Genomic DNA, 27,607 nt, shown 5'->3' with positions numbered 1-27,607 from the left:
GTGTGTGTGTAGTGGAGTGTGTGTATGGAGTGTGTGTAGTGGAGTGTGTGTATGGAGTGTGTGTAGTGGAGTGTGAAGTGAAGTGTGTGTGTAGTGGAGTGTGTAGTGAAGTGTGTGTGTAGTGGAGTGTGTAGTGAAGTGTGTGTGTAGTGAAGTGTGTGTGTAGTGGAGTGTGTAGTGAAGTGTGTGTGCAGTGGAGTGTGTGTGTATGGAGTGTGAAGTGAAGTGTGTGTGTAGTGGAGTGTGTGTATGGAGTGTGTGTAGTGGAGTGTGTGTATGGAGTGTGTGTAGTGGAGTGTGAAGTGAAGTGTGTGTGTAGTGAAGAGTGTGTAGTGTGTCGTGTATCCAGCTTTAGTCTTTTTACTAAAATGCCATTTTTGTTTTAGTTGTTTTTTAGTCGACTGAAATCTAATGATAGTGACCGGGAACCGCAACTCCCCGCTGAGAACTGCACTACAATTCACACCCGGGGGGGGGGGATGTGCTGTGTGGGCGACTTTGATGGGGGAACAATTTAAATCTAGGGGGTGGGGCAGCATTTACTTACCTGGCACCCCTAAATTCCCTGCTGCCGGTGCTGCAAACATGGCGGCCTGGGCATCCCTCCAGACGTACATTTGCCAGGTTTGTCAATGTGTAAGCCTCCGCGGCTGATGCACTTGTACGGCGTCCTCGGTGTCCCTACATACATGAGCTGGGCTTGTCTGTGTAAGCCGCCGCGGCTGCTGCGCTTGTACGGCGTCCTCGGTGTCCCTACATACATGAGCTGGGCTTGTCTGTGTAAGCCGCCATGGCTGCTTCGCTTGTACGGCGTCCCTACATACAGACAAGCCCAGCCCATGCATGTGTCGGCCACCATGACTGCTGCGCTTGTACGGCGTCCCTATATACATATGTGATGGACTTTTTACCTATATGCTTCAGGTTAATTCTCCCTGCTTGTTTAAGGCTGTTAATTGTATTTACTCTTCTGCAGCCAGTCCTGTTTCAAATGTTAATTGTTCTAGCCCTGTGTTTACTGGTTACTGTGATTAGATAAGTGGCTCATGTTAATTATGCTGATTGCTTCCTTGTGGTAATTATCTCTCTATATGCGGTGCCGAACCGGCTAGATACTGACTAGTTCAAAGAAATATCTTTATTTCAAAGGAGCTGTATTGAAGGCCCCCCACTGTGTGAGGGGGGGCGGAGATTTGTCATTGTAACAGTTGTAACCACATATAAGCTCTGGTTTCTTATGATTAAAACTCTGTGTTGTTCAAGCAGTAAGCTGGTCTCATGTGTGGCTTTCTGGGCGATTCCAGGGATATCCCTCCTCGTGGAATATTGGGGTGATTTTCGTTATGGGAAGAAGGGAACGTTGACGGGGATATCATACCAATACCGTCACAATTGGTTGGCAGCAGCGGGATCTTCCCTTCTACCCTCCTTTACACCCGGATTCCAAGCAGACACTGGGAACAGTGAATGGAAGGCTGCTACACCCTGCTTAAAAGAAATACACTGAAAGAACTACTGGAAGTTCGTGGAAGGATTGCTAGCAACAAAACCAAGCGGGTCATCATAGCAGAATTAATGGAGCTAGACCAGGAGGACGGGATTGCAGCAACGCCAGCAGTACAAGAGATGGAGACACCAGTGATTCAGGAGGAGGAATCGCCAGCCAACAAGCTAATGAGAGAGAAGCTAGCGTGGTTCGGCCCGAACCCAACGCCGGATGTGGTGCTGAAAGTGATGGACCTGTTAGCGGAGGAGGCCAAACAAATAAGAGACGCAGAGCTACAGGAGGCTAAAGAAATAAGAGACGCAGAGCTACAGAAGGCTAAAGAAATAAGAGACGCAGAACTACAGGAGGCTAAAGAAATAAGGGACGCAGAACTACAGAAGGATAAACAAATAAGAGACGCAGAGCTACAGAAGGCTAAAGAAATAAGAGACGCAGAACTACAGGAGGATAAACAAATAAGGGACGCAGAACTACAGAAGGATAAACAAATAAGAGACGCAGAGCTACAGAAGGCTAAAGAAATAAGGGACGCAGAACTACAGGAGGCTAAACAAATAAGGGACGCAGAACTACAGAAGGATAAACAAATAAGAGACGCAGAGCTACAGAAGGATAAACAAATAAGAGACGCAGAACTACAGGAGGATAAACAAATAAGGGACGCAGAACTACAGTTAAAACTGGCAGCAGTCCAACAAGCAGCCGCACCTTCTACGAACAGTGAGTACAGCACAGCAGACGCAAGGAAGATTCCGTTTAGCGCTTTTAAAGCTTTTGATGAAAAGGACTGTGAGATTGATAACTACCTGGCGGATTTTGAGCGACAATGTAACCTGCACCGAATAGCTAGAAGAGAGTGGGTTGCAATATTGTCAGGCAAACTGTCAGGCAAAGCTTCTGATGCTTTCCGGACCGTGCCAGATCAGGATATCCATAGCTACGCCCGGGTTAAAGAAGTGCTCCTGGCTCGTTATGCAGTAACCCCAGAGTCCCACCGACAGAAGTTCAGGGACTCACGCAAAACCACGAAAGACTCTTACGCAGAATGGGCATGCCAGCTGTCCCTGTCGGCCTCTAACTGGGTTAACAGCAGCCAGGCCACCACCGCAGAGGACATTTTGCAACTAATGCTCCTGGAGCAATTTTACAATCACATCCAGACGGATGTCAAAGATTGGGTGAGAGATCGCAGGCCCATGACTCTACCAGAGGCCGCGAAGTTGGCGGATGAATATGCGGATACTCGCAAGACAAACCAGGTCACACCACAGGTACAACCTCCACAACCAACGGCGCCCTCACACCCACCAGCAGCTAGATACCAGCCGCCTAACAGACCGATGACATCGAGCCCTCGCTATCCACGCCAGGAGGACAACGAACAACGCTGCTTCCGGTGCAAACAGTTGGGTCACTTCAAGCAGAATTGCCCCATGAATGACAACACCAGGTCAAATTGGTCTCAACCTGGGTACCGCCCACCAGCAGCAGCCCATTGTGTAGACTCGGCTTGGGATCCCCAGGAGCGGGGTCGGGAAGAACCATTGGGCACCCCTTACGAAGCCCTCATGGTACAATCTGTTATTACGGACAACAGGGAACACCATTGTCAGCTGGTCATGGGCGACCGCCATGAGCCGGAGGGGCCTTGGAGGGAGCTGGGCAGAAAGAGGCACCGCCAGCTACCCTCCAAGAAGAAGAGGTCCTGGAAGTCATATAACCAGCGGACCTGGGAGGAGAAGAAGCGACTGGAGGAGAGGGAGTCGCAGCGGGCATCCCAGATGCGGGCCGAGATGTTCGCCAAGGGCCCACCGGTGGCCCCTTACACCACCACCCAGTTCCTGATGATGAAGGACCACGTGGAGAGCCTGCAGGACATGAGCAAGCAGGATCTGATCCGTGAGTACATAGAGCTGGAGGAGTGCATAAGCCGCATGGAGGAGGAGAACAACCACCTGAGGTCACAGCGGGCTGACCCCCCCAGGCTCCATGAACTGGAGATGGAGCTGGAGAAGCTCAAAGAGGAGAACCGGCGGCTGCGGAGGGAGCAGGGGGTGGCTGACCTTATGGGGCTCTGAGTCCCCTCTCCCCCCCCCGGACTCTGAGCACCAGTGCTACAGCATTTCAACAAATATAACTTTTTTTTTTTATGAATCTCCTGTGACTGTCACTTCGGAGCCATAACCTGCCCCTCCCATAGCGGGACACCTAGACGGCGGCGCACAGACCCATTCGCCGTCTTCACACTGACTTCTGGTGACTCTGCAGATCGCACAAAGACTTGGGGACTGACCGGCGTGTGATCTGACGACCCGGTGGCATACCTGAGTCGGGAGCAGTTGTCAAGGGCGGTCAGTCATGCCAAACGGAGTTAACCTCGGACTAAAAGCTCTGAACCCGTCAACCCTACTGGACCAGGGAAGGTCCAACCGGGTTTGCCGGAGCAGGGAGAAGAAGGGGGGCCATTGTGATGGACTTTTTACCTATATGCTTCAGGTTAATCCTCCCTGCTTGTTTAAGGCTGTTAATTGTAGTTACTCTTCTGCAGCTAGCCCTGTTTCAAATGTTAATTGTTCTAGCCCTGTGTTTACTGGTTACTGTGATTAGATAAGTGGCTCATGTTAATTATGCTGATTGCTTCCTTGTGATAATTATCTCTCTATATGCGGTGCCGAACCGGCTAGATACTGACTAGTTCAAAGAAATATCTTTATTTCAAAGGAGCTGTATTGAAGACCCCCCACTGTGTGAGGGGGGCGGAGATTTGTCATTGTAACAGTTGTAACCACATATAAACTCTGGTTTCTTACGATTAAAACTCTGTGTTGTTCAAGCAGTAAGCTGGTCTCATGTGTGGCTTTCTGGGCGATTCCAGGGATATCCCTCCTCGTGGAATATTGGGGTGATTTTCGTTATGGGAAGAAGGGAACGTTGACGGGGATATCATACCAATACCGTCACAACATACATGCATGGGCCGGGCTTGTCTGTGTCGGCCGCTGTGGCTGCTGCGCTTGTACAGTATCCTGGTGTCCCTCCAGGCGGGCCGCATGCTAATCTCTCCCTCCCCTAAAGGTTCGGGTTGGTGGGACAGCTGGATCAGCTCATGCACAATGCTTTTATTGGAGAGCTGCTTAAACCAAGGACACCACCTACTTGCATGTCGCCATCGCAGCAACGCTTCCTGCATTTTTCAGTGGGTACCAAACAATTCCCGTTCATTGCCCCTCATTATGGTTCATGCACCGGGTGTCTTCACTGAGGTACAAGCCCCGCCCCTGAGCTTCCTTTGCTCTCCTCTCTCAGCGCAGACTCTTGACATTTAACGTCCAATCAGCTGTGTGCAAACTCTGCCGAGGTGAATTCTGAACCCCAAAAGTCAGCACTACTTAATTAAATCATCACTAAAACGTCTTCTGGAAAGTTCTCAGTGGTTTTTATTCCACAGAAAAAGCTCCAAAACTCTCTTCTCTTATAGAAGCTACAGGCCAGCCAACCAACCTTTTGCTTTAAGGTTCTGGTCTTGATGTCGGCCTCGTTCAGAACCTTCCAAATGCCCAAATATTAATTCCAGACCATTGCAATTCAACTTTGTGGTTGCGTGGGCCAAATCACAAGCGCCGACCTCCAAAAACGTGCTTGCCCCGGGCTGTCCCGTTTCTTCAGATCTGGAGAGGTCCTTCCTCCCTCTGATCTCTCAGGAGAGATGCTGGCCAGATAGGCGGGGGTGGGGTCCTAAACACTCTTCCAGTGAAAGGGACTCGGTCGTCTCAACATTCTGGAACCTAAAAAAAAAAAATGTAAGTTATTCCCCACAATGTTAAACCTCTTGACTGCTACTTCACCTGACCAGGATTCCGGCACCGACTTCCATTCATGAAGAGGAACCAGAAGTCTCACAGCTCAAGAAGTAGTAAATCTTATTCTGGCTTTGGTAGAACTTCGACCTTCAACCCCCGACCACCATCCACATCCCCGGGGTGGAAAACTGGCAGGCGGACTTCCTCAGCTGTCAATGTATGAAAATTGGCCTCCTTACTCCGAGGTGTTTTTCGACCTTTCCCACAAGTAGTGATATCGGGGGGGTGTGGACATTCTGACTGAGCAGGTTTGTCCCCAGATTCTCCCAGCTCCGCAGATCCTTCAGCCTTTGTAATGGATTCTCTGGTGACTCCATTGAATCATTTCAACCTGATCTGTGCCTTTCCTCCTATAAAACTGCTTCACCACAGGATCAGGGTGGCTGGCATGACCATGAGATGAGATGTCCCAACCTTCCTATAACTGCCAAACCATCGTCATACTCCAGCCCTAACCCACTTGTCGTTATCTACCATTACATAGACCACACAAGAAATGGAGTATAAATGGCCATAGCAGCCTTTTTATTCATAAATATTAAATATATAACAAAACCCCAAATATCAGCCGCACCACCTGGTGGTCTTTGATGGCACTTCCCAACTTATCTATGTTCCACTTCTACACGGCAGACCTTTTTATGTACTAGGCCTCCAGCCATGGCACACCAACTCGGAGACAACCCATTACACGCAGTGCAACCATTACCATCTTCCATTACACCAGAGGGGCACATACCACCGATGAGTCCTCGCCACTTCTATCTCGTAGGTTTTCTTGCCACCATCAAAGACCACCACCGACAGAGTGACCCCTTACCCTTCAGAGCCCCTCCACATTCTCAAAACATGCTGAATCCCATCCTGCAACCCCAAGGACCATAAATCAATACCCACCACAGACAGGTGAACACCATCCCTCCTGAGATAAAGCCTGGTATCCCTCTCCAATTCCATATGGCGGATAACCAAACCCCTGTGATGGATCACAAAGCGGCCCACCATTTTATTCATTTTATTACGGCCTTTGTTGATTCTGTCCACAGACCTTGCCAATCCCCAGGTTGTCGTGGCCTCAATGTCGGACCACAAGACCAACATATCTGGGAAGGCCGTCCTCAGCCTTAGGAAGTCAAACTTGACATCCTTGATGAGCTCCTGAATGGACCCCCAGATCATTCCCACCGACATGGAGAACCAAAATGTCCCGTGGTCCATCCATACATGCAAAACTATGCACTTCCAGCACAACCCAACTCCACATCATACCCGGCCGGCCCAACCAACGAATACAAGCCTCCCCCCTAGAAATCCCCAGCTGCCTGCCATTAGGCCTAACGTCTCCTCACCTGGCCCCCCAAAACACATATGAGTGGCCCATGATCCAAACCAGGCACAGCTGGTCTCCGCCTGAAAGAAGGGGAACCAAAACACCACGGGATAACCACAAGACAAACAACATATACTTACCCTACTCGATAAACCGCTATATATGCACGCCTGCCAAAAAATCCCCCTCCCCCTTAACTCTTGTCGTAGCTCTACTCAGCCACGAACTGCGGGCGAATGTAGGTACGGAATCTCCTAGAGTCCCATCTACCAAGCCGCTCAACTGCTGCCTTGTCCAACCCACATCCTCTGTTGCCGCACTGATACGGAAGGATTGCGAAGTATACTGTGTGCAATCCAAACACGGTGCTTTAACCACTTGAGATCCGCGCTATAGACAAAATACGTCCGCAGCGCGGCTCTCAAGTGCCAAGTGGCCGTTTAAACACGGCCTTTTATGTGCATTACCCACGCGCGCCACTGGGTGGCGCGCGGCGGGTAAAAACTGTCCCGGCGCATCGCCGAAGACCCGATGCGTGTACCTGGCGGCCGCGATGTCCGCCGGGTACACGCGATCGTCTGTGACACGGCAGGTGACAGCAGGACGTGGAGCTCTGTGTGTAATGATGGGGTGTAAACACAGAGCTCCACGTCCTGTCAGAGGAGAGGAGACCGATCTGTGTCTCTTGTACATAGAGACACAGCATCGGTCCCCTCCCCCAGTCACCCCCCTCCCCCCACACAGTTAGAACACACCCAGGGAACACATTTAACCCCTCCCTCACCCCCTAGTGTTACCCCCTTCCCTGCCAGTCACATTTATACTGTAATTAGTGCGTTTTTATAGCACTGATCGCTGTATAAATGTGAATGGCGCCAAATTTGTGTCAAAAGTGTCCAATACGTCCGCCGCAATATCCCAGTCCCAATAAAAATCGCAGATCGCCGCCATTACTAGTAAAAAAAAAAATAATAAAAAAAATCATAATTCTGTTCCCCATTTTGTAGGCGCTATAACTTTTGCGCAAACCAGTCGCTTATTGCGATTTTGTTTTTTTTTTTTACAAAAATACGTCGAAAAATACGTATCGGCCTTAACTGAGAAAAAAAATAGTTTTTTTAAAAAAATATTGGGATATTTATTATAGCAACAAGTAAAAAAATATATATATTTTTTAAATTGTCGCTCTTTTTTTGTTTATAGCGCAAAAAATAAAAACCGCAGAGGTGATCAAATACCACCAAAAGAAAGCTCTATTTGTGGGGAAAAAAGGACGCCAATTTTGTTTGGGAGCCACGTCGCACGACCGCGCAATTGTCAGTTAAAGCGACGCAGTGCCGGACGCTGAGATTTCGCCTGGGAACGAAGGGGGTTTATGTGCCCAGTAAGCAAGTGGTTAAGGCATTTTATAAAAACTCCCACAGGACACACAGGAGAGCCCGGTAAAGAAAACAGCCGTACTCTGCCACCCTTGCCACCTTGGTCCGTCTTGGACAGGTGTAGCAACAACTTAATGCTATTCCCCCTGCAAACCACACCCTGAGCCCATAAGCCCCCCAGAACCCTCTTAGATGGGCTGACTAGTTCACTAATCCTCAAGGCTCCAAAAAAAAAAAAAAACTACGAAAGTGCCGCTTTAAACAAGGAAACCGCGTAAGCCGACGCATACAACGACCCCAACTGAACAAAAATTGTGTGCAGATTATTAAAGGACACAGGCCTGCTAGCATCCTTATGTGTCCTACAATATCCTTTTATAGCCTGTCGGACCCAAAAATCGTCACCGCCCCGTAATTTGAACAAGAACGCCAAACCCACTAGTTTTTGCTCCATGGCCGACACCCCCTGTTCCGGCTTTCTGGAAACAAAATAGATGACCAGCACCCGTACCTCCACACCATCCGGATCCACCCCAGCCTGCCTAACCAATTTCCACCATTCCTGCCATACCTTATCGTAGGCACTCACCGACCTCCTGATCCATCCAGCGATGTCCATTGAGGACACGGAACCCCCTGACGTTCGGCCGCCGGTGCCAGCTCTCTGAACTTGTCCCACTAAAAACAAGACAAGCCATCAGCCAAAGTATTGTCGACCCCTGGGAGATGTACCGCATACAGAAGAATATTCAACCGTAGGCAACGTAGCACCAGGTGGCGTAGCAGATGACTACATGCTGTGTGACGCTGATATGCGGTTAATGACTTGCTCCACCCCCAGATTGTCACAATTCAATCTCACCTTCGAGTTCCTGAACGACTCACCCCATATTTCCATAGATCGGGACCTGTCAAGGCAGGAGCCATGGTGCAAAGATCGAGGGGAGGCTCCCGGGGAAAAACACTCCGGAGGCCGAGATCTCCGAGCATGTGGGAGCTCCTGCTTCCCCCCCCGCCGCCAAGCCGGATGCCTGATCCCGCAGAAGTGGGGCCACCTGGCTGTGCAGCCACTCGGGAACCCCTGGTAGTGGCGGCCGCCCGGAGCTGGGCCAATAGCTGATCCACGTCGGCCATGGTAGAAGGACTACAGGTGACACTGAAACTTCTCCTATCCACAGCTTACCCTGCAATGCTGCCCAGGGCACCACCCATCCCATTAAACTAAATCCCTCCTCTTGTTCCTTTTCCTCCAATCACACTACACCCCCCACTTATACCCTAACCCCTTGTCTCCCTTATCACTCCTGTCATCTCTCTGCTAGCTCCTCTTCTCTCCGGGCCTCACTTTTGGGTGATTCTCATTCCACCAGACTGGCCCAGGGGGATGTGGTACTGGAATCTTATCAGACTCCCAATGGGCCTTCCCAGATCCTCTATCCCAAGGACTGATTTACCATCCTGGGTCTCGGTCGCTGGCTTAGGCTGTCCGGTCAATGGCCTGGCTGTTGACCGGACACCTGATTCGGTTATTCCTACACTTTTGAAACTTAGAAAATCAACTTCTATTAATGTCTACCATTGCACACAGAGAGCATGTTCATCATGGTGTGAGGCAGGGAATTCCATCCCAGAAAGTACTCCTGTCTTATCCAGTCTTATCTGGATCAATAACTTGTGTAACATCAGTACCGAAGGTCAAGTTTTGCCAAGACCGCTTGCCTCCCGCTCCTTAGTGAAACCTTTTTCACGTATTGCTCACGTTATCCCCCCCCCATACATTCCCCGGTGACACTGTGGAGCTCCACCTGGTTCTGTGGGGTCCTCAGAAACTGCCCTTTGAACCTATCAGAGATATTCCTCCCCAACCCCCACTTTACACAACTCACCAGCCAGACACGTCTACCGACGGCCAATAGTTGGGAAGACACGTCTGCCGACGGCCAATAGTTGGGAAGACACGTCTACCGACGGCCAATAGTTGGGAAGACACGTCTACCGACGGCCAATAGTTGGGAAGACACGTCTACCGACGGCCAATAGTTGGGAAGACACGTCTACCGACGGCCAATAGTTGGGAAGACACGTCTACCGACGGCCAATAGTTGGGAAGACACGTCTACCGACGGACAATAGTTGGGAAGACACGTCTACCGACGGACAATAGTTGGGAAGACCCGTCTACCGACGGCCAATAGTTGGGAAGACACGTCTGCCGACGGCCAATAGTTGGGAAGACACGTCTACCGACGGCCAATAGTTGGGAAGACACGTCTACCGACGGCCAATAGTTGGGAAGACACGTCTACCGACGGCCAATAGTTGGGAAGACACGTCTACCGACGGACAATAGTTGGGAAGACCCGTCTACCGACGGCCAATAGTTGGGAAGACACGTCTACCGACGGCCAATAGTTGGGAAGACACGTCTACCGACGGCCAATAGTTGGGAAGACACGTCTACCGACGGCCAATAGTTGGGAAGACACGTCTACCGACGGACAATAGTTGGGAAGACACGTCTACCGACGGACAATAGTTGGGAAGACACGTCTACCGATGGCCAATAGTTGGGAAGACACGTCTACCGACGGCCAATAGTTGGGAAGACACGTCTACCGACGGCCAATAGTTGGGAAGACACGTCTACCGACGGCCAATAGTTGGGAAGACACGTCTACCGACGGCCAATAGTTGGGAAGACACGTCTACCGACGGCCAATAGTTGGGAAGACACGTCTACCGACGGCCAATAGTTGGGAAGACACGTCTACCGACGGCCAATAGTTGGGAAGACACGTCTACCGACGGCCAATAGTTGGGAAGACACGTCTACCGACGGACAATAGTTGGGAAGACACGTCTACCGACGGACAATAGTTGGGAAGACACGTCTACCGACGGCCAATAGTTGGGAAGACACGTCTACCGACGGCCAATAGTTGGGAAGACACGTCTACCGACGGCCAATAGTTGGGAAGACACGTCTACCGACGGCCAATAGTTGGGAAGACACGTCTACCGACGGCCAATAGTTGGGAAGACACGTCTACCGACGGCCAATAGTTGGGAAGACACGTCTACCGACGGCCAATAGTTGGGAAGACACGTCTACCGACGGCCAATAGTTGGGAAGACACGTCTACTGGCAGCCAAATAGTGACCTTCACACAACGGAACACATTACAATGCATTATAGTAAAATATAAATAACTTTATTTGCATTTTGATGATCACAGTAAGACAGACGCCTCCAGCATGATAGGACAGGTTAAGGTTCTGCTTGTCTGGTAATGTGGGACTGATCCTAGTTTAGGTGCTATAGGTCTGGTCACGTGGAACTGGTCCCAGTTTAGGTTCTGTTGGTCTGGTCATGTGGGACTGGTCTCATTTTAGGTTCTGTTGGTCTGGTCACATGGCACTGACCCAGTTTAGGTGCTGTTGGTCTGGTCACGTGGAACTGGTCTCAGTTTAGGTTCTGTGGTCTGGTCACATGGCACTGACCCAGTTTAGGTTCTGTGGGACTGGTCTCAGTTTAGGTTCTGTTGGTCTGGTCACATGGGACTGGTCTCAGTTTAGGTTCTGTGGTCTGGTCACATGGCACTGACCCAGTTTAGGTGCTGTTGGTCTGGTCTCAGTTTAGGTTCTGTGGTCTGATCACATGGCACTGACCCAGTTTAGGTTCTGTTGGTCTGGTCAAGTGGGACTGGTCTCAGTTTAGGTTCTGTGGTCTGGTAACGTGGAACTGGTCTCAGTTTAGGTTCTGTGGTCTGGTAACGTGGAACTGGTCTCAGTTTAGGTTCTGTGGTCTGGTCACATGGCACTGACCCAGTTTAGGTTCTGTGGTCTGGTTACATGGAATTGATCCCAGTTTAGGTGCTGTTGGTCTGGTCATGTGGGACTGGTCCCAGTTTAGGTTCTGTTGGTCTGGTCTCAGTTTAGGTTCTGTGGTCTGGTCACATGGCACTGACCCAGTTTAGGTTCTGTTGGTCTGGTCACGTGGAACTGGTCTCAGTTTAGGTTCTGTGGTCTGGTCACATGGCACTGACCCAGTTTAGGTGCTGTTGGTCTGGTCATGTGGGACTGACCCAGTTTAGGTTCTGTTGGTCTGGTCACGTGGGACTGGTCTCAGTTTAGGTTCTGTGGTCTGGTCACATGGCACTGACCCAGTTTAGGTGCTGTTGGTCTGGTCATGTGGGACTGACCCAGTTTAGGTTCTGTTGGTCTGGTCACGTGGGACTGGTCTCCGTTTAGGTTCTGTTGGTCTGGTCACGTGGGACTGACCCAGTTTAGGTGCTGTTGGTCTGGTCATGTGGGACTGGTCTCCGTTTAGGTGCTGTTGGTCTGGTCCTGGCTGAAGAGAGCTGTAGCCAGCTGAATACGAGATCCGAGTGACTCCAGATTGCTGATGACACAGCGATGATAACTCTCTCCTGATTGGAGGGTGCTGCACTTCCTCAGGGAGAACCTCTGCACCAATGATGGCTCCAGAGCCCTGAAGACGTGTAGCTGGGAGTGTCTAAGGAACAGTTCCAGAAGCTCTGTGCCACCATCTTCCTCCTCATCCTCCGGTGCTCCCACCTCCATGGCCATTCTGTTTCGGGCCGCCATGAAGTCGGAGTTATAGAAGCAGAACTCAGAGGAGGAGAACCGGTCAAAGTGTCCGTCATGGAGGAAGTCTGCAGATGGCGGGGCGGAGAAGCCGTGGTGGGACATATCGGGGTTGTATTCCTGATAGTGAACCGGAGAGAAGACCTGCCAGGCACTGATGGCGTTCATCCGGCAGCGGTTCAGCGCCTCGGCAGTCACTTCACTCCAAACGCTCAGAAGAAAGAAGAGGGTCTCCATGGGATGCTTCTTGGAGACGATTTCCATCAGACGGATCTGGGAGGGGATCTCAGTGCGGACACTGGTCACTTCTAGCCGGAGGAAGGAGTATCGGCTCTCCAATTCAGACACCATCCCCCGCACCCCTTCAAACACATCCTGAACCTGCCCCGAGGAGGTCACGTCATACACCAGCAGCACCGTCAGGGCCACGTTCTCCTGCGGGTCCAGAAGGTTGGTGGCAAAGGCATCAAGAAAAGCTGAAATGTGGCCAGCATCGGCCGGCATCAATGGTACCACGACCTGCACCGGCGTGGCCTCAGTCACATATGGCATGGGAAGAATTTCCACCAGGCCCAGGGGGCGCAGCAGGCTAAGGCGTTTGACGATTACTCCGGCGTGGCCCTTCTTAGTGGTGGCTTCCAGCACCAGGTCCAGGGTGTACTCCATCCCCCTGGTGGGGTCAAAGCGTCTGTAGCCGTTCAGCAGATGGCGCTTCCTGAAGTGAAGCCACGGATGATAGCGGTGATTGAGCTGCTCCAGAGCCTCTTCCACCACCTGCTGTATGTCCAACAACCAGACCCCCTGCAGGGGACACTTGGGGGCCCCATCGTGGCAGGAGAAGGTGTGCGTCTCTGTAAAGTATTCCCAAGTCAGCAAGTCAAAGTGGGATTTTGGGGTGAACGGCGGGTTGACGCCGACTGGCCACAGAAGACTGGCTTCTCCATCCGGGGTCAGAGAGGAAAGGTTCCGGATTTCACCCTGAAGGAAAAAAAGAGGAAGAATTAGAGACGAGGAGGACGCCCTCTACAGGCTCATCCAGCAACTACAGATTGGTCCCAACTTGGCACATGATTAGAGCCAGAGGCTCTAATAGGCTTTAAAAAAGGGTGGGCTCGGGGCACAGAGCACTGCACTCCGAGCCCACCCAGTTGTATGACAATAATATTTGCTATTCTCACACTCATCCTCCTCCCGGCCAATCAGGAAGTGGGTCGCGAGATCTGTCACCCGATTGGCCCAAAGGACAGGCGATCCTATTGGATGCCTAGGAAGAGGAGGGAGGAGACGCATGGCAGAAGCCTCTGTGATGCAGAGGAGGAGGAGGAGATGTCTGCCCATCACCCGTAAAAGGAGCTGCCAATCAGAAAAGAGGAAGCATTAGAGACCAGGAGGACGCCCTCTGCAGGCACATCCACCAATTACTGATCGGTTTATAACCACTTGCCGACCGCCTAGCCGGGAAAATATGTCATGACTTCGAAGTTTAATACCAGTGAGATGGTTACAGCTGGAAAGCCAAAACCTCGGCATTAAAAATGTTTGCAGCCGCCGCTTTTTCCTGATAAAAGTGATCTGAGCAGCTGAATAGCCGCTGGATCACCTTCAGAAGTGGCAGAAAGGGGTCCACCTTCCCCTGGGGTCCACCCTCCACCCCATCCCCAGGGGTCCACCTTCCCCCGGGGTCCACCCCATCCCCAGGGGTCCACCTTCCCCCAGGGTCCACCCTTCACCCCATCCCCAGGGGTCCACCTTCCCCCGGGGTCCACCCTCCACCCCATCCCCAGGGGTCCACCTTCCCCCGGGGTCCACCCTCCACCCCATCCCCAGGGGTCCACCTTCCCCCGGGGTCCACCCTCCACCCCATCCCCAGGGGTCCACCTTCCCCCGGGGTCCACCCCATCCCCAGGGGTCCACCTTCCCCCGGGGTCCACCCTTCACCCCATCCCCAGGGGTCCACCCTCCACCCCATCCCCAGGGGTCCACCTTCCCCCGGGGTCCACCCTCCACCCCATCCCCAGGGGTCCACCCCATCCCCAGGGGCACACCATCCACTGGGGTCCACCCTCCACCCCATCCCCAGGGGCACACCTTCCCCCGGGGTCCACCCTCCACCCCATCCCCAGGGGTCCACCCTCCCCCGGGGTCCACCCTCCACCCCATCCCCAGGGGTCCACCTTCCCCCGGGGTCCACCCCATCCCCAGGGGTCCACCTTCCCCCGGGGTCCACCCTTCACCCCATCCCCAGGGGTCCACCCTCCACCCCATCCCCAGGGGTCCACCTTCCCCCGGGGTCCACCCTCCACCCCATCCCCAGGGGTCCACCCCATCCCCAGGGGCACACCTTCCCCCGGGGTCCACCCTCCACCCCATCCCCAGGGGTCCACCCTCCCCCGGGGTCCACCCTCCACCCCATCCCCAGGGGTCCACCTTCCCCCGGGGTCCACCCCATCCCCAGGGGTCCACCTTCCACCGGGGTACACCCTCCACCCCATCCCCAGGGGTCCACCCCATCCCCAGGGGTCCACCTTCCCCCGGGGTCCACCTTCCACCCCATCCCCAGGGGTCCACCTTCCCCCGGGGTCCACCCCATCCCCAGGGGTCCACCCTTCACCCCATCCCCAAAGGTCCACCTTCCCCCGGGGTCCACCCTCCACCCCATCCCCAGGGGTCCACCCTATCCCCAGGGGTCCACCCCATCCCCAGGGGCACACCTTCCCCCGGGGTCCACCCTCCACCCCATGCCCAGGGGCACACCTTCCCCCGGGGTCCACCCTCCACCCCATCTCCAGGGGTCCACCCTCCACCCCATCCCCAGGGGTCAACCCTCCACCCCATCCCCAGGGGTCCACCTTCCCCCGGGGTCCACCCTCCACCCCATCCCCAGGGGTCCACCTTCCCCCGGGGTCCACCCCATCCCCAGGGGTCCACCTTCCCCCGGGGTCCACCCTTCACCCCATCCCCAGGGGTCCACCTTCCCCTGGGGTCCACCCTCCACCCCATCCCCAGGGGTCCACCTTCCCCCGGGGTCCACCCTCCACCACATCCCCAGGGGTCCACCTCCCCCCGGGGTCCAACCTCCACCCCATCCCCAGGGGTCCACCCTCCACCCCATCCCCAGGGGTCCACCTCCCCCCGGGGTCCAACCTCCACCCCATCCCCAGGGGTCCACCCTCCACCCCATCCCCAGGGGTCCACCTTCCCCCGGGGTCCACCCTCCACCCCATCCCCAGGGGTCCACCCTTCACCCCATCCCTAGGGGTCCACCTTCCCCCGGGGTCCAACCTCCACCCCATGCCCAGGGGTCCACCTTCCTCTTGCACTTCCAGTGATTCTCTGGCTTATCTGGCTCATCGCGAAGCCCAGGACCCTATCAGGTGGTTGTAGTGGCTGGCCATAGTGATTAGCAGAGGAAAGATCCACCCAACTCTATGACATCGGAGGAGAGACATTGTGACATCACTTCCGGATTCCACCCAATGTAAACAAGGCCTTTTTTTTATTTTTTATTGTGGAAAACATGAGATCAAGGTTTGGTTTTTCATCTGATGCTTTCCTTTGTAGAGGAGAAATTTGGGGTCTCAAACTCCAGATGTCTCCATAAAGAGGACCTGTCCCCCCCTGTGCCCTGCCTGTCCCCGTCCCCTGCCTGTCCCCGTCCCCTGCCTGTCCCTGTCCCCTGCCTTTCCCTGTCCCCTGCCTGTCCCTGTCACTGCCTGTCCCTGTCCACTGCCTGTCCCTGTCCCCGTCCCCTGCCTGTCCCTGTCCCCTGCCTGCCCCTGTCCCCTGCCTGCCCCTGTCCCCTGCCTTTCCCTGTCCCCGTCCCCTGCCTGTCCCTGTCCCCTGCCTGTCCCCGTCCCCTGCCTGTCCCCGTCCCCTGCCTGTCCCTGTCCCCTGCCTTTCCCTGTCCCCTGCCTGTCCCTGTCACTGCCTGTCCCTGTCCCCTGCCTTTCCCTGTCCCCGTCCCCTGCCTGTCCCTGTCCCCTGCCTGCCCCTGTCCCCTGCCTGCCCCTGTCCCCTGCCTTTCCCTGTCCCCGTCCCCTGCCTGTCCCTGTCCCTGTGCCCTGCCTGTCCCCGTCCCCTGCCCACTGCCTGTCCCCGTCCCCTGCCTGTCCCCCCCTGTCCCCTGCCTGTCACTGTCCCCTGCCTGTCCCTGTCCCTGTCCCCTGCCTGTCCCCGTCCCCTGCCCACTGCCTGTCCCCGTCCCCTGCCCACTGCCTGTCCCCGTCCCCTGCCCACTGCCTGTCCCCGTCCCCTGCCCACTGCCTGTCCCCGTCCCCTGCATGTCCCCCCCTGTGCCCTGCCTGTCCCCGTCCCCTGCCTGTCCCCGTCCCCTGCCTGTCCCCGTCCCCTGCATGTCCCTGTCAGAGATCTTTACATTTCTTCTCACAGCAAAAAAAATAAAAAACAGGAAACATTTCTAAAGATTTTTGCCGTCATCCCACGAGCGGCGCAATTTTACCGCACGGCGTGTTTGGTATCTATTTCATCTTTTACATGTTCCAAAAAAATTGGGTATTATATTTTTTCCATTCATTAAGCACTTCAGCCCCGGACCATTTGGCTGCCCAAAGACCAGAGCATGTTTTTGTGATTTGGCGCTGCGTCACTTTAACTGACAATTGCGCGGTCGTGCGACGTGGCTCCCAAACAAAACTGACGTCCTTTTTTCCCCACAAATAGAGATTTCTTTTGGTGGGATTTGATCACCTCTGCGGGTTTTATTTTTTGCGCTATAAACAAAAATAAAGCGACAAAAAACACAATATTTTTTACTTTTTTCTGTAATAAATATCCCGAAAATCTATAAAAACGTTTTTTCCTCGGTTTGGGGGGGCGGTCCTCTTATGTCTCCGCCCATCGGGAAGATTCTCACCTGAAGTCTCCGGATCCGGCTGTAGGTTCTGTGAAGTCTCATCTGACTGACTTTACGCTGCAATCTATACATGAGCGTGGCGTCCCGCACAGGGTGAGCGCTCACGGCCCCCGCCAGGGCCGACTCTTCCAGACTATCCAGGTCTGCATTCCTTGGGAGGTTAAAGGAGACGTAAACCAGACCCTAGAAGAAGATTGAGGGGTGTTAGAGGGACACGTGGGCCCTAGGGGGAGAATGAGGGGTGTTAGAGGGACATGTGGGCCCTAGGAGGTTGAGGGGTGTTAGAGGGACACGTGGGCCCTAGGGGGAGGTGGAGGGATGTTAGAGGGACACGTGGCCCTAGTGGGGAGGTTGAGGGATGTTAGAGGGACACGTGGGCCCTAGAAGAAGGATTGAAGGGTGTTAGAGGGACACGTGGGCCCTAGGGGGAGGATGAGGGGTGTTAGAGGGACACGTGGGCCCTAGGGGGGGATTGAGGGATGTTAGAGGGACACGTGGGCCCTAGGAGGAGAATAAGGGGTGTTAGAGGGACATGTGGGCCCTAGGGGGAGGTTGAGGGGTGTTAGAGGGACACGTGGGCCCTAGGGGGAGGTGGAGGGATGTTAGAGGGACATGTGGGCCCTAGGGGGAGGATGAGGGGTGTTAGAGGGACACGTGGGCCCTAGGGGGAGGATGAGGGGTGTTAGAGGGACACGTGGGCCCTAGGGGGAGGATGAGGGGTGTTAGAGGGACACGTGGGCCCTAGGGGGAGAATGAGGGGTGTTAGAGGGACATGTGGGCCCTAGGGGGAGGATGAGGGGTGTTAGAGGGACACGTGGGCCCTAGGGGGAGAATGAGGGGTGTTAGAGGGACACGTGGGCCCTAGGGGGAGGATGAGGGGTGTTAGAGGGACACGTGGGCCCTAGGGGGGGGTTGAGGGGTGTTAGAGGGACACGTGGGCCCTAGGAGGAGAATAAGGGGTGTTAGAGGGACATGTGGGCCCTAGGGGGAGGTTGAGGGGTGTTAGAGGGACATGTGGGCCCTAGGGGAGGTGGAGGGGTGTTAGAGGGACACGTGGGCCCTAGGGGGAATTGAGGGATGTTAGAGGGACACGTGGGCCCTAGGGGGAGGTTGAGGGGTGTTAGAGGGACACGTGGGCCCTAGGAGGAGAATAAGGGGTGTTAGAGGGACACGTGGGCCCTAGGGGGAGGTGGAGGGATGTTAGAGGGACACGTGGGCCCTAGGGGGGATTGAGGGATGTTAGAGGGACACGTGGGCCCTAGGGGGAGGTGGAGGGATGTTAGAGGGACATGTGGGCCCTAGGGGGGATTGAGGGGTGTTAGAGGGACACGTGGGCCCTAGGGGGGGATTGTGGGATGTTGGAGGGACACGTGGGCCCTAGGAGGAGATTGAGGGGTGTTAGAGGGACACGTGGGCCTTAGGGGGGGATTGAGGGATGTTAGAGGGACACATGGGCCCTAGAATAAGGATTGAGGGGTGTTAGAGGGACACATGGGCCCTAGGAGGAGGTGGAGGGATGTTAGAGGGACACGTGGGCCCTAGGGGTAGGTTGAAGGATGTTAGAGGGACTCTAGAAGTATAAAATGTCTGGCGTTGGACTCGATTGGTCGGGAACATTACCTGATACTCCGCCACACATGCAATTCCAAGAGTATCCTGAAGGCATCGGCCCAGCCATTCGTCCGGTCGGGAACTGAGTATATCAGAGCGACAGAAATCCAGATGGGGCCCCAGCCTGAGGAGGAGGGCCCGGGACAGGAGGTACCCAGAGGCCCCATGACAGTATCTCCAGGTTTCCTCGCCTCCGATGAACTCCATTGGTCGCCCGAAGTACAGAGGGGGCCCGGGGCTGAGGTGCTTCACAAGCTCTTTCAGGTGGTAGCCATTAATATAAGAATCGTCCTGAGAGACGAAGAACCAATCATAGGTGGGTATGAAGTGCGCCTCCAGATAACGCAACGTGTGGTACATCAACCACGCCGGGCGCTCATCGCCGTGGGAGACGACCTCCATTCCTGGGAGGGGCTTAGGACTTCGGGCTCCGGTGAAGAACAACAAGCGGCTCACATGAGAGGAGAGCGTGCGATTCACGGCCACGGCGAGCGAGTTCAGGGTGGAGCGAGAAGACAAGACCGAGACCAGAAGACGTTCTCTGAAGCCAAGTTCTGATTGGATGTACCGGGTCCTGGGGACAAAGACATGAATACTAATGAGAAAACGAGAGCCGGGCATTCCTACCCCACCCCCACACTGTATGAGCTCCTCCTACTCCCCACACTACCACTCCATGGATCCGCCATGTTGGGTGGGAGGGGCTACAGTCGCACAAAGGGATGGACATCTCTTGCCGTGACTTCATCTGGACCGGTCAGAATGCCGATCCTATTCCCCCTCATCTGTGGTTTGCAATGAAGATTGAAAAACATGGAGGGCTCTACAAAGACCAATCCTCTTCTAGGGGACTGCGGACCTCTGTCTGCTCATTGGACGAATATGTCACTAAACCCCCATCATAGAGAACTCTCTGGGAGACTCCATGATCCTTGTAACGGTATGGCCTGTGGGACCCAGAGGCTCTTGAAGGATGTGGGGTACTCCTGTGCCAGCTTCACCAATGACTCTAGGGTCATCCTATGTCCACTAGGGGCATAGGATGACTGAGAAATGATATCTCGGATTACATGAGATGGGACAGTAATGATAATTCACAATGTATTGCAGGAGATCTTGGAATATTACAGGTGGCGAATTCTGACCCCAACAGGTCAATAGAAGAGTGACTCCTTCATGTGGGGACACAGAGACTGGTGAGGTGTTAATTGAGTCTGGCTCCTAAGAGATTTCATGGTGTGAACGTCTATTGATGATGTGTTGGGGGTTGGCAGTCGGAAAGGTCACATGGCTGCATGTCAATTCCGTCTACAAAGGAATGAATGTGTATTGTGTATCCGGTGAGAATAATTTATCGCGGAGTTGGAATGTCTGGGTAATGATTAGTAATTAGTTCATGTAGATTATCTGAATGTCATTATCTATAGGAATGTGTATTGTGTATCAGGTGAGAATAGCTTATCGCGGAGTCGGAACGTCTGAGTAAATGACTAGTAGTTAGTTCATGTAGATTATCTGAATGTCATTATCTATAGGAATGTGTATTGTGTATCAGGTGAGAATAGCTTATCGCAGAGTCGGAACGTCTGGGTAAATGACTAGTAGTTCATGTAGATTATCTGAATGTAATTATCTATAGGAATGTGTATTGTGTATCCGGTGAGAATAGCTTATCGCAGAGTCGGAATGTCTGGGTAAATGACTAGCAGTTCATGTAGATTATCTGAATGTAATTATCTATAGGAATGTGTATTGTGTATCAGGTGAGAATAGCTTATCGCAGAGTCGGAATGTCTGGGCTGAGGTGCTTCACAAGCTCTTTCAGGTGGTAGCCATTAATATAAGAATCGTCCTGACATGAGAGGATAATCATGTAGATTATCTGAATGTCATTATCTATAGGAATGTGTATTGTGTATCAGGTGAGAATAGCTTATCGCGGAGTCGGAGCGTCTGGGTAATGATTAGTAATTAGTTCATGTAGATTATCTGAATGTCATTATCTAAAGGAATGTGTATTGTGTATCAGGTGAGAATAGCTTATCGCGGAGTCGGAATGTCTGGGTAAATGACTAGTAATTAGTTCATGTAGATTATCTGAATGTCATTATCTAAAGGAATGTGTATTGAGCACCCAGTGTGTCATGTTGTGGGTGGAGTTAAGCCATTGTTTCTTGGGGCTTCTAACTGTATATAACAAGCCTGAGTTTACCATTAAAGTATTCCTGTCTGTCTGGAACCAGAGGACAGAGCTGTGTGTCTCGTTATTCTGGGGAATCCAATGGGTCCTGTCTGCTGGATTGTGGAGTGTCAGAATCTGTCTTGGGTTGGTGAAATGGAATATCGTAACGGCGTTAACCCCTGACTGTTACACTCCTCATACTCATCACTGGGAGACTCCATGATCCTCATACTCATCACTGGGAGACTCCATGATCCTGATACTCACTCATCACTGGGAGACTCCATGATCCTCATACTCATCACTGGGAGACTCCATAATCCTCATACTCATCACTGGGAGACTCCATGATCCTCATACTCACTCATCACTGGGAGACTCCATGATCCTCATACTCACTCATCACTGGGAGACTCCATGATCCTCATACTCACTCATCACTGGGAGACTCCATGATCCTCATACTCACTCATCACTGGGAGACTCCATGATCCTCATACTCACCACTGGGAGACTCCATGATCCTCATACTCACTCATCACTGGGAGACTCCATGATCCTCATACCCATCACTGGGAGACTCCGTGATCCTCATACCCATCACTGGGAGACTCCGTGATCCTCATACCCATCACTGGGAGACTCCGTGATCCTCATACCCATCACTGGGAGACTCCGTGATCCTCATACCCATCACTGGGAGACTCCGTGATCCTCATACCCATCACTGGGAGACTCCGTGATCCTCATACCCATCACTGGGAGACTCCGTGATCCTCATACTCATCACTGGGAGACTCCGTGATCCTCATACCCATCACTGGGAGACTCCATGATCCTCATACTCACCACTGGGAGACTCCGTGATCCTCATACCCATCACTGGGAGACTCCGTGATCCTCATACTCATCACTGGGAGACTCCGTGATCCTCATACTCATCACAGAGACTCCATGATCCTCATACTCACTCATCACTGGGAGACTCCATGATCCTCATACTCATCACTGAGACTCCATGATCCTCATACTCATCACTGGGAGACTCCATGATCCTCATACTCACTCATCACTTCTGTATTCTGGATGATCCTGCTGCTCTCTATCTCCCCCTCCTGTCCATGTCCCATATGCAGCTGTGGTGGCCGCTCTGCACATGCTCAGTTCTCAGTGAGTTTCTATGCCGAGCATTTCCTCTCTATCACATATGCGCAGCCCATGTGACTATAGAGTCACACATGTGGGTGTATACACAGTGACAGGCCACTCCCTCCCTTCCTCCTCCATGCCCACAATGGGAGACAGGATATTTTATGTAGATTTATGGAGGCTTCACCTCCCTCCTATTGTAAGACACAGGCTAGGGGGGGGGGGGGCGTGACACAGCCTGTGGCTGGTAGAGATCCGCCCACACCGTGTTGATGGCAAAAAAAAAGATTTGATTTCAAATATATAATTGTATGACGATTTATAAGAGATTAATTGTTAGTTTTACTCTAAAAGCTGATCATGTGACCGGCAGCAGAGGACTAGAAGCTCCTCCTCCTCAGGCTGGGAGAGAGCCGGGTCATGTGACAGCTGGATATCCAATAGGAATAAAGGGACTTACAATAATTACAGAGCCGTCATCTCCATAGAGAGATAGAAGAGAGGGCGGAGTTTACACGGGGCCACACCCATAAATTTAGAGGCAACAAGAAAAAGGGACTCAGAGAGTCACCACAGAAGACAATGGAGAGATCCAAAAAATAAAAAAAGTACATAATATAATCAAACGCATTCAGAATTGATAAAAATCATATAAAATGATACAATTTGTACAGTGAGCCTTTGTGCGTCAACGCATTTCACCCTTTAGGCTTCTTCAGGACACGATCAAGGTTCAAAGAAGTAACAAAAAGAGAGAGTCTCGCCGTGTGGAAGGAGATCGAATTTCACATCCGATAAATAAAAAGCGTATACTAGTCTGTCCTGTGGAAAGAGGAGACCTCACACTGGACGGCGACACTGGGCTTCTTTGAACCTTGATCATGTCCTGAAGAAGCCCGACAGTGAAACGCGTTGACGCACAAGGGCTCACTGTACATCAATTCTGAACGCGTTTGATTATATTATGTACTTTTTTCACATACGGGGTACAAGTCTCACCTCAGCACCTTCTTGTGGGAGGGATGTGTTCTGTGGCTGTACGGAACGATCCGGAGCTTCAAGTCATCCATGGGGGGCTTTGCTTGCCCAGCCTGTAGCCCGAGGTGACTCTGGGGCCGATCCATGCAGGGCCCTTCATCTCCCTGGATCCAGGAGATTCGGAGGAGGCTCAGGCTGCAGCCCAACGAGAGGCCCAAGATAAATGGAAGTGCGGGACGGAGGAGGCCGAGGAGGACGGGGTAAAGCTGGGGACCCATCCTACAGCGAGGGTCCTACAGCGAGGCTCCTACAGCGAGGGTCCTACAGCGAGGGTCCTACAGCGAGGCTCCTACAGCCAGGGTCCTACAGCGGAGAGAAGAAGAGAATTCATGTCAAACATTTGTACTTCCCAGAATGTGGAGCCGAGAAAGTTCCGGAACCTCCCCCATGTGTCCCTATCTGTCCCCATAGATCCCTATAAGAGACTATGTGTCCCTATCTGTCCCCATAGATCCCTATACAAGACGGGTCATTGGAAGACACCTCCCCCATGTGTCCCTATCTGTCCCCATAGATCCCTATACAAGACGGGTCATTGGAAGACACCTCCCCCATGTGTCCCTATCTGTCCCCATAGATCCCTATAAGAGACTATGTGTCCCTATCTGTCCCCATAGATCCCTATACAAGGCGGGTCATCGGAAGACACCTCCCCCATGTGTCCCTATCTGTCCCCATAGATCCCTATACAAGACGGGTCATCGGAAGACATCCCCTCCATGTGTCCCTATCTGTCCCCATAGATCCCTATACAAGACGGGCCATCAGAAGACACCTCCCCCATGTGTCCCTATCTGTCCCCATAGATCCCTATACAAGATGGGTCATCGGAAGACACCTCCCCCATGTGTCCCTATCTGTCCCCATAGATCCCTATACAAGACGAGTCATCGGAAGACACCTCCCCCATGTGTCCCTATCTGTCCCCATAGATCCCTATACAAGACGAGTCATCGGAAGACGTCATCTATCAGCGTTTGGGGACATTGGGGTCCCTGTCAGCGTTGGGACCTCAGGAATGGGTATCCCAATAATAATAATAAAGACACCCGCAGTCCATCTCTGCCCCCCTCGTTGTGCCTCTATAGACCTTCCAGAGGAACACCCACCAATCCCAATCTGACACAAACCATACACAGTGGAAGGAGTGGTGTCAGCCCTGCCCAGTTGTCTTTTGTTAAACTACCTAAACCCCGGTACAGGACAGCTCGGAATTTCTGGCAGGATAAACAAAACACTTCAAAGAGACCAGATAGGAAGATGATTGTTGGGGTGAACAGTCCCTACCTGTCCCTTTCCACCCTGTGGGCACCACCCAGCACTTTGTCCAGCCAGGCGGTGCCCACAGGGCAGATTGTATTCATGCCGGACTCCCAATACAGATCCTGTACCTCGGGATCAAGTCTGGAGGTCCAAGTCTGAACTCACCTGTCTGGTTGTCTTGTCGGGACTTCTGGGTTCAATCTGACCTTTGACCTGAGTGCACCTTCTGCTTCCACCCTCCGGGCTCAACCCACATAATGTCCTCATTCAGCTCTTATACCAGCTGGGTCAGGGTTCTGGGCTCAGTATACCAGCTGGGTCAGGGTTCTGGGCTCAGTATACCAGCTGGGTCAGGGTTCTGGGCTCAGTATACCAGCTGGGTCAGGGTTCTGGGCTCAGTATACCAGCTGGGTCAGGGTTCTGGGCTCAGTATACCAGCTGGGTCAGGGTTCTGGGCTCAGTATACCAGCTGGGTCACGGTTCTGGGCTCAGTATACCAGCTGGGTCAGGGTTCTGGGCTCAGTATACCAGCTGGGTCAGGGTTCTGGGCTCAGTATACCAGCTGGGTCACGGTTCTGGGCTCAGTATACCAGCTGGGTCAGGGTTCTGGGCTCAGTATACCAGCTGGGTCAGGGTTCTGGGCTCAGTATACCAGCTGGGTCAGGGTTCTGGGCTCAGTATACCAGCTGGGTCAGGGTTCTGGGCTCAGTATACCAGCTGGGTCAGGGTTCTGGGCTCAGTATACCAGCTGGGTCAGGGTTCTGGGCTCAGTATACCAGCTGGGTCACGGTTCTGGGCTCAGTATACCAGCTGGGTCAGGGTTCTGGGCTCAGTATACCAGCTGGGTCAGGGTTCTGGGCTCAGTATACCAGCTGGGTCAGGGTTCTGGGCTCAGTATACCAGCTGGGTCAGGGTTCTGGGCTCAGTATACCAGCTGGGTCAGGGTTCTGGGCTCAGTATACCAGCTGGGTCAGCTCTCCAGTCTGGTTGGTTGTCTTCATTGGCTGGTTTGAATCTTTCATCTCAGTCTACCTTCTGGTTTCCGATCTCGGGGGTCAATGTAACCTGTGGTTCAGGTCTCCCAATACAGGGTCATTTCTGGTTCATCTCTCTGGGTTTGGTGGACCCCTGGTTCAGATCTTGGTGGACCTTCAGGTTCAGATCTCGGGGCTCGGAGGACCTCGTGGTTTGGATCTCGGGGCTCGGAGGACCTCGTGGTTTGGATCTCGGGGCTCGGAGGACCTCGTGGTTCGGATCTCAGGGCTCGGAGGACCTTGTGGTTCGGATCTCGGGGCTCGGAGGACCTTGTGGTCCGGATCTCGGGGCTCGGAGGACCTTGTGGTTCGGATCTCGGAGGACCTCGTGGTTCGGATCTCGGGGCTCGGAGGACCTCGTGTTTCGGATCTCAGGGCTCGGAGGACCTTGTGGTTCGGATCTTGGGGCTCAAAGGACCTCGTGGTTTGGATCTCGGGGCTCGGAGGACCTCGTGTTTCGGATCTCAGGGCTCGGAGGACCTTGTGGTTCGGATCTTGGGGCTCAAAGGACCTCGTGGTTTGGATCTTCAAACGTAATTTACCCGGTGATTTGGATCTCTGCCTTGGTGTACCTTCTGATTCCGCATTTGGGTCACCCGCCTCGGTGTTCTGACCGGTTCCTATACCCGGGATCAGGGTCGCAGCGGCGTCAGATCCTTACACTCGTTATGTCGGGGCTTCTCCATAAAATTCTGTGTAGAAACGAAGAGAGGGAGAGAGAGAGGATGGATGGAGCACAGCTGACTGCCCAGATTGTTCTTGTTGATAAAGTTCATTCAAACAGGAAAAACCATAGAGAGGAAGGAGCTGGCAGATAGGATCCAGGAAACAGTCCGATAGATGAATAGAGAGAAGGATAGACGGTCTGATCATAGAGAGGAGAGGGGGACAGACGGCCTGATCATAGAGAGGAGAGGAGGACAGACAGCCTGATCATAGAGAGGAGAGGGGGACAGACGTCATAGAGGAAGGGGTGTGGCTGCAGACTGGAGCTCCACTTTTGAGAGGAAACATGTGACCTCCACTCTTTTTTTTTTTGTATGAACTTTAATGTAACAAACATTCAGGAGACACAAGTGGTGGAAGTGGAGCTGACGTGGATATCGCCGCAGACTGAAGCTCCGCCCCCAGAAGGAGTCATGTGACCTCCACAATTCGCTTTTTAAATCAACTTTAACCCTTTCACTGCCGGAGCTGTTTTTGCGTCATTTGCACACGGGGTTAAAAATCATTTTAGTGTCGCGGCTCCGAGAACACAAATCTCTCCGATGGGCGGAGACTCTCTGGCCAAAACTGCGCCTGCGTCCTTTTAGGGTCCCGCCCATTGTCCCCTCCCCTCCCCCGCCATATCTTCTGATCACTGCAATGTCTCCTCTATTGGTTTATATGAGGCCCAATCACAGCAAGGCTGAACCGATACAAGTCTCAGATCGCTCCTTTGACCCCTCCCCATCCGCGCCAATTCTGACACTTCGCTCCTTCATGTAAAAGCCCACAGAACCCCGAAACATTATATATATGTTTTGTATCAGAGACCCCAGAGAATACAATGGCGGTCGTTGCAACTTTTTATCTCGCACGGTATTTGCGCAGCAATTTTTCAAATGCATTTTTTTTTTTTTTAAGTTTCATGCTTTAAAAAAAAAACAGTAAAGTGAGGCCAAGATGAAGTTACGCCGAGTCAATAGACACCCAACACGTCCCCCTTCAATACCGCGCACGCTCGCGGGATGGCGCCAAACGTCATTACTTAAAAATCTCCACACGCAACGC

The 27,607-nt window shown here is 53.0% G+C and overlaps 1 protein-coding gene across 3 annotated transcripts; it reads right to left on the bottom strand.

Annotated features, from left to right (window-relative positions):
- Positions 1 to 11,266: 11,266 nt before the first annotated feature.
- LOC120941771 (chondroitin sulfate glucuronyltransferase-like) lies at positions 11,267 to 26,744 on the bottom strand. Of its 3 annotated transcripts, none has more exons than XM_040355447.1 (6): positions 24,966 to 26,744; positions 23,499 to 23,840; positions 19,178 to 19,742; positions 17,558 to 17,740; positions 12,358 to 13,662; positions 11,267 to 11,681 (listed from the first exon to the last, which is right to left on the bottom strand). In XM_040355447.1, exons 2-5 carry the CDS (start codon positions 23,753 to 23,755, stop codon positions 12,403 to 12,405), a joined length of 2,265 nt encoding a protein of 754 aa, XP_040211381.1. In that variant the 5' UTR covers positions 23,756 to 23,840; positions 24,966 to 26,744; the 3' UTR covers positions 11,267 to 11,681; positions 12,358 to 12,402. The 3 variants fall into 3 exon arrangements, with proteins under 3 accessions (XP_040211381.1, XP_040211380.1, XP_040211379.1); XM_040355446.1 differs by having other exon boundaries at positions 11,267 to 12,383; positions 12,424 to 13,662; XM_040355445.1 differs by having other exon boundaries at positions 11,267 to 13,662; positions 24,966 to 26,252; positions 26,346 to 26,744.
- Positions 26,745 to 27,607: the final 863 nt, after the last annotated feature.

The sequence above is a fragment of the Rana temporaria genome, chromosome 5 (assembly GCF_905171775.1).
Source record: "Rana temporaria chromosome 5, aRanTem1.1, whole genome shotgun sequence".
NCBI lineage: Eukaryota > Metazoa > Chordata > Amphibia > Anura > Ranidae > Rana > Rana temporaria.
Note: the sequence above shows the minus strand (reverse complement) of the source record. Positions and strands in the feature narration are given on the sequence as shown.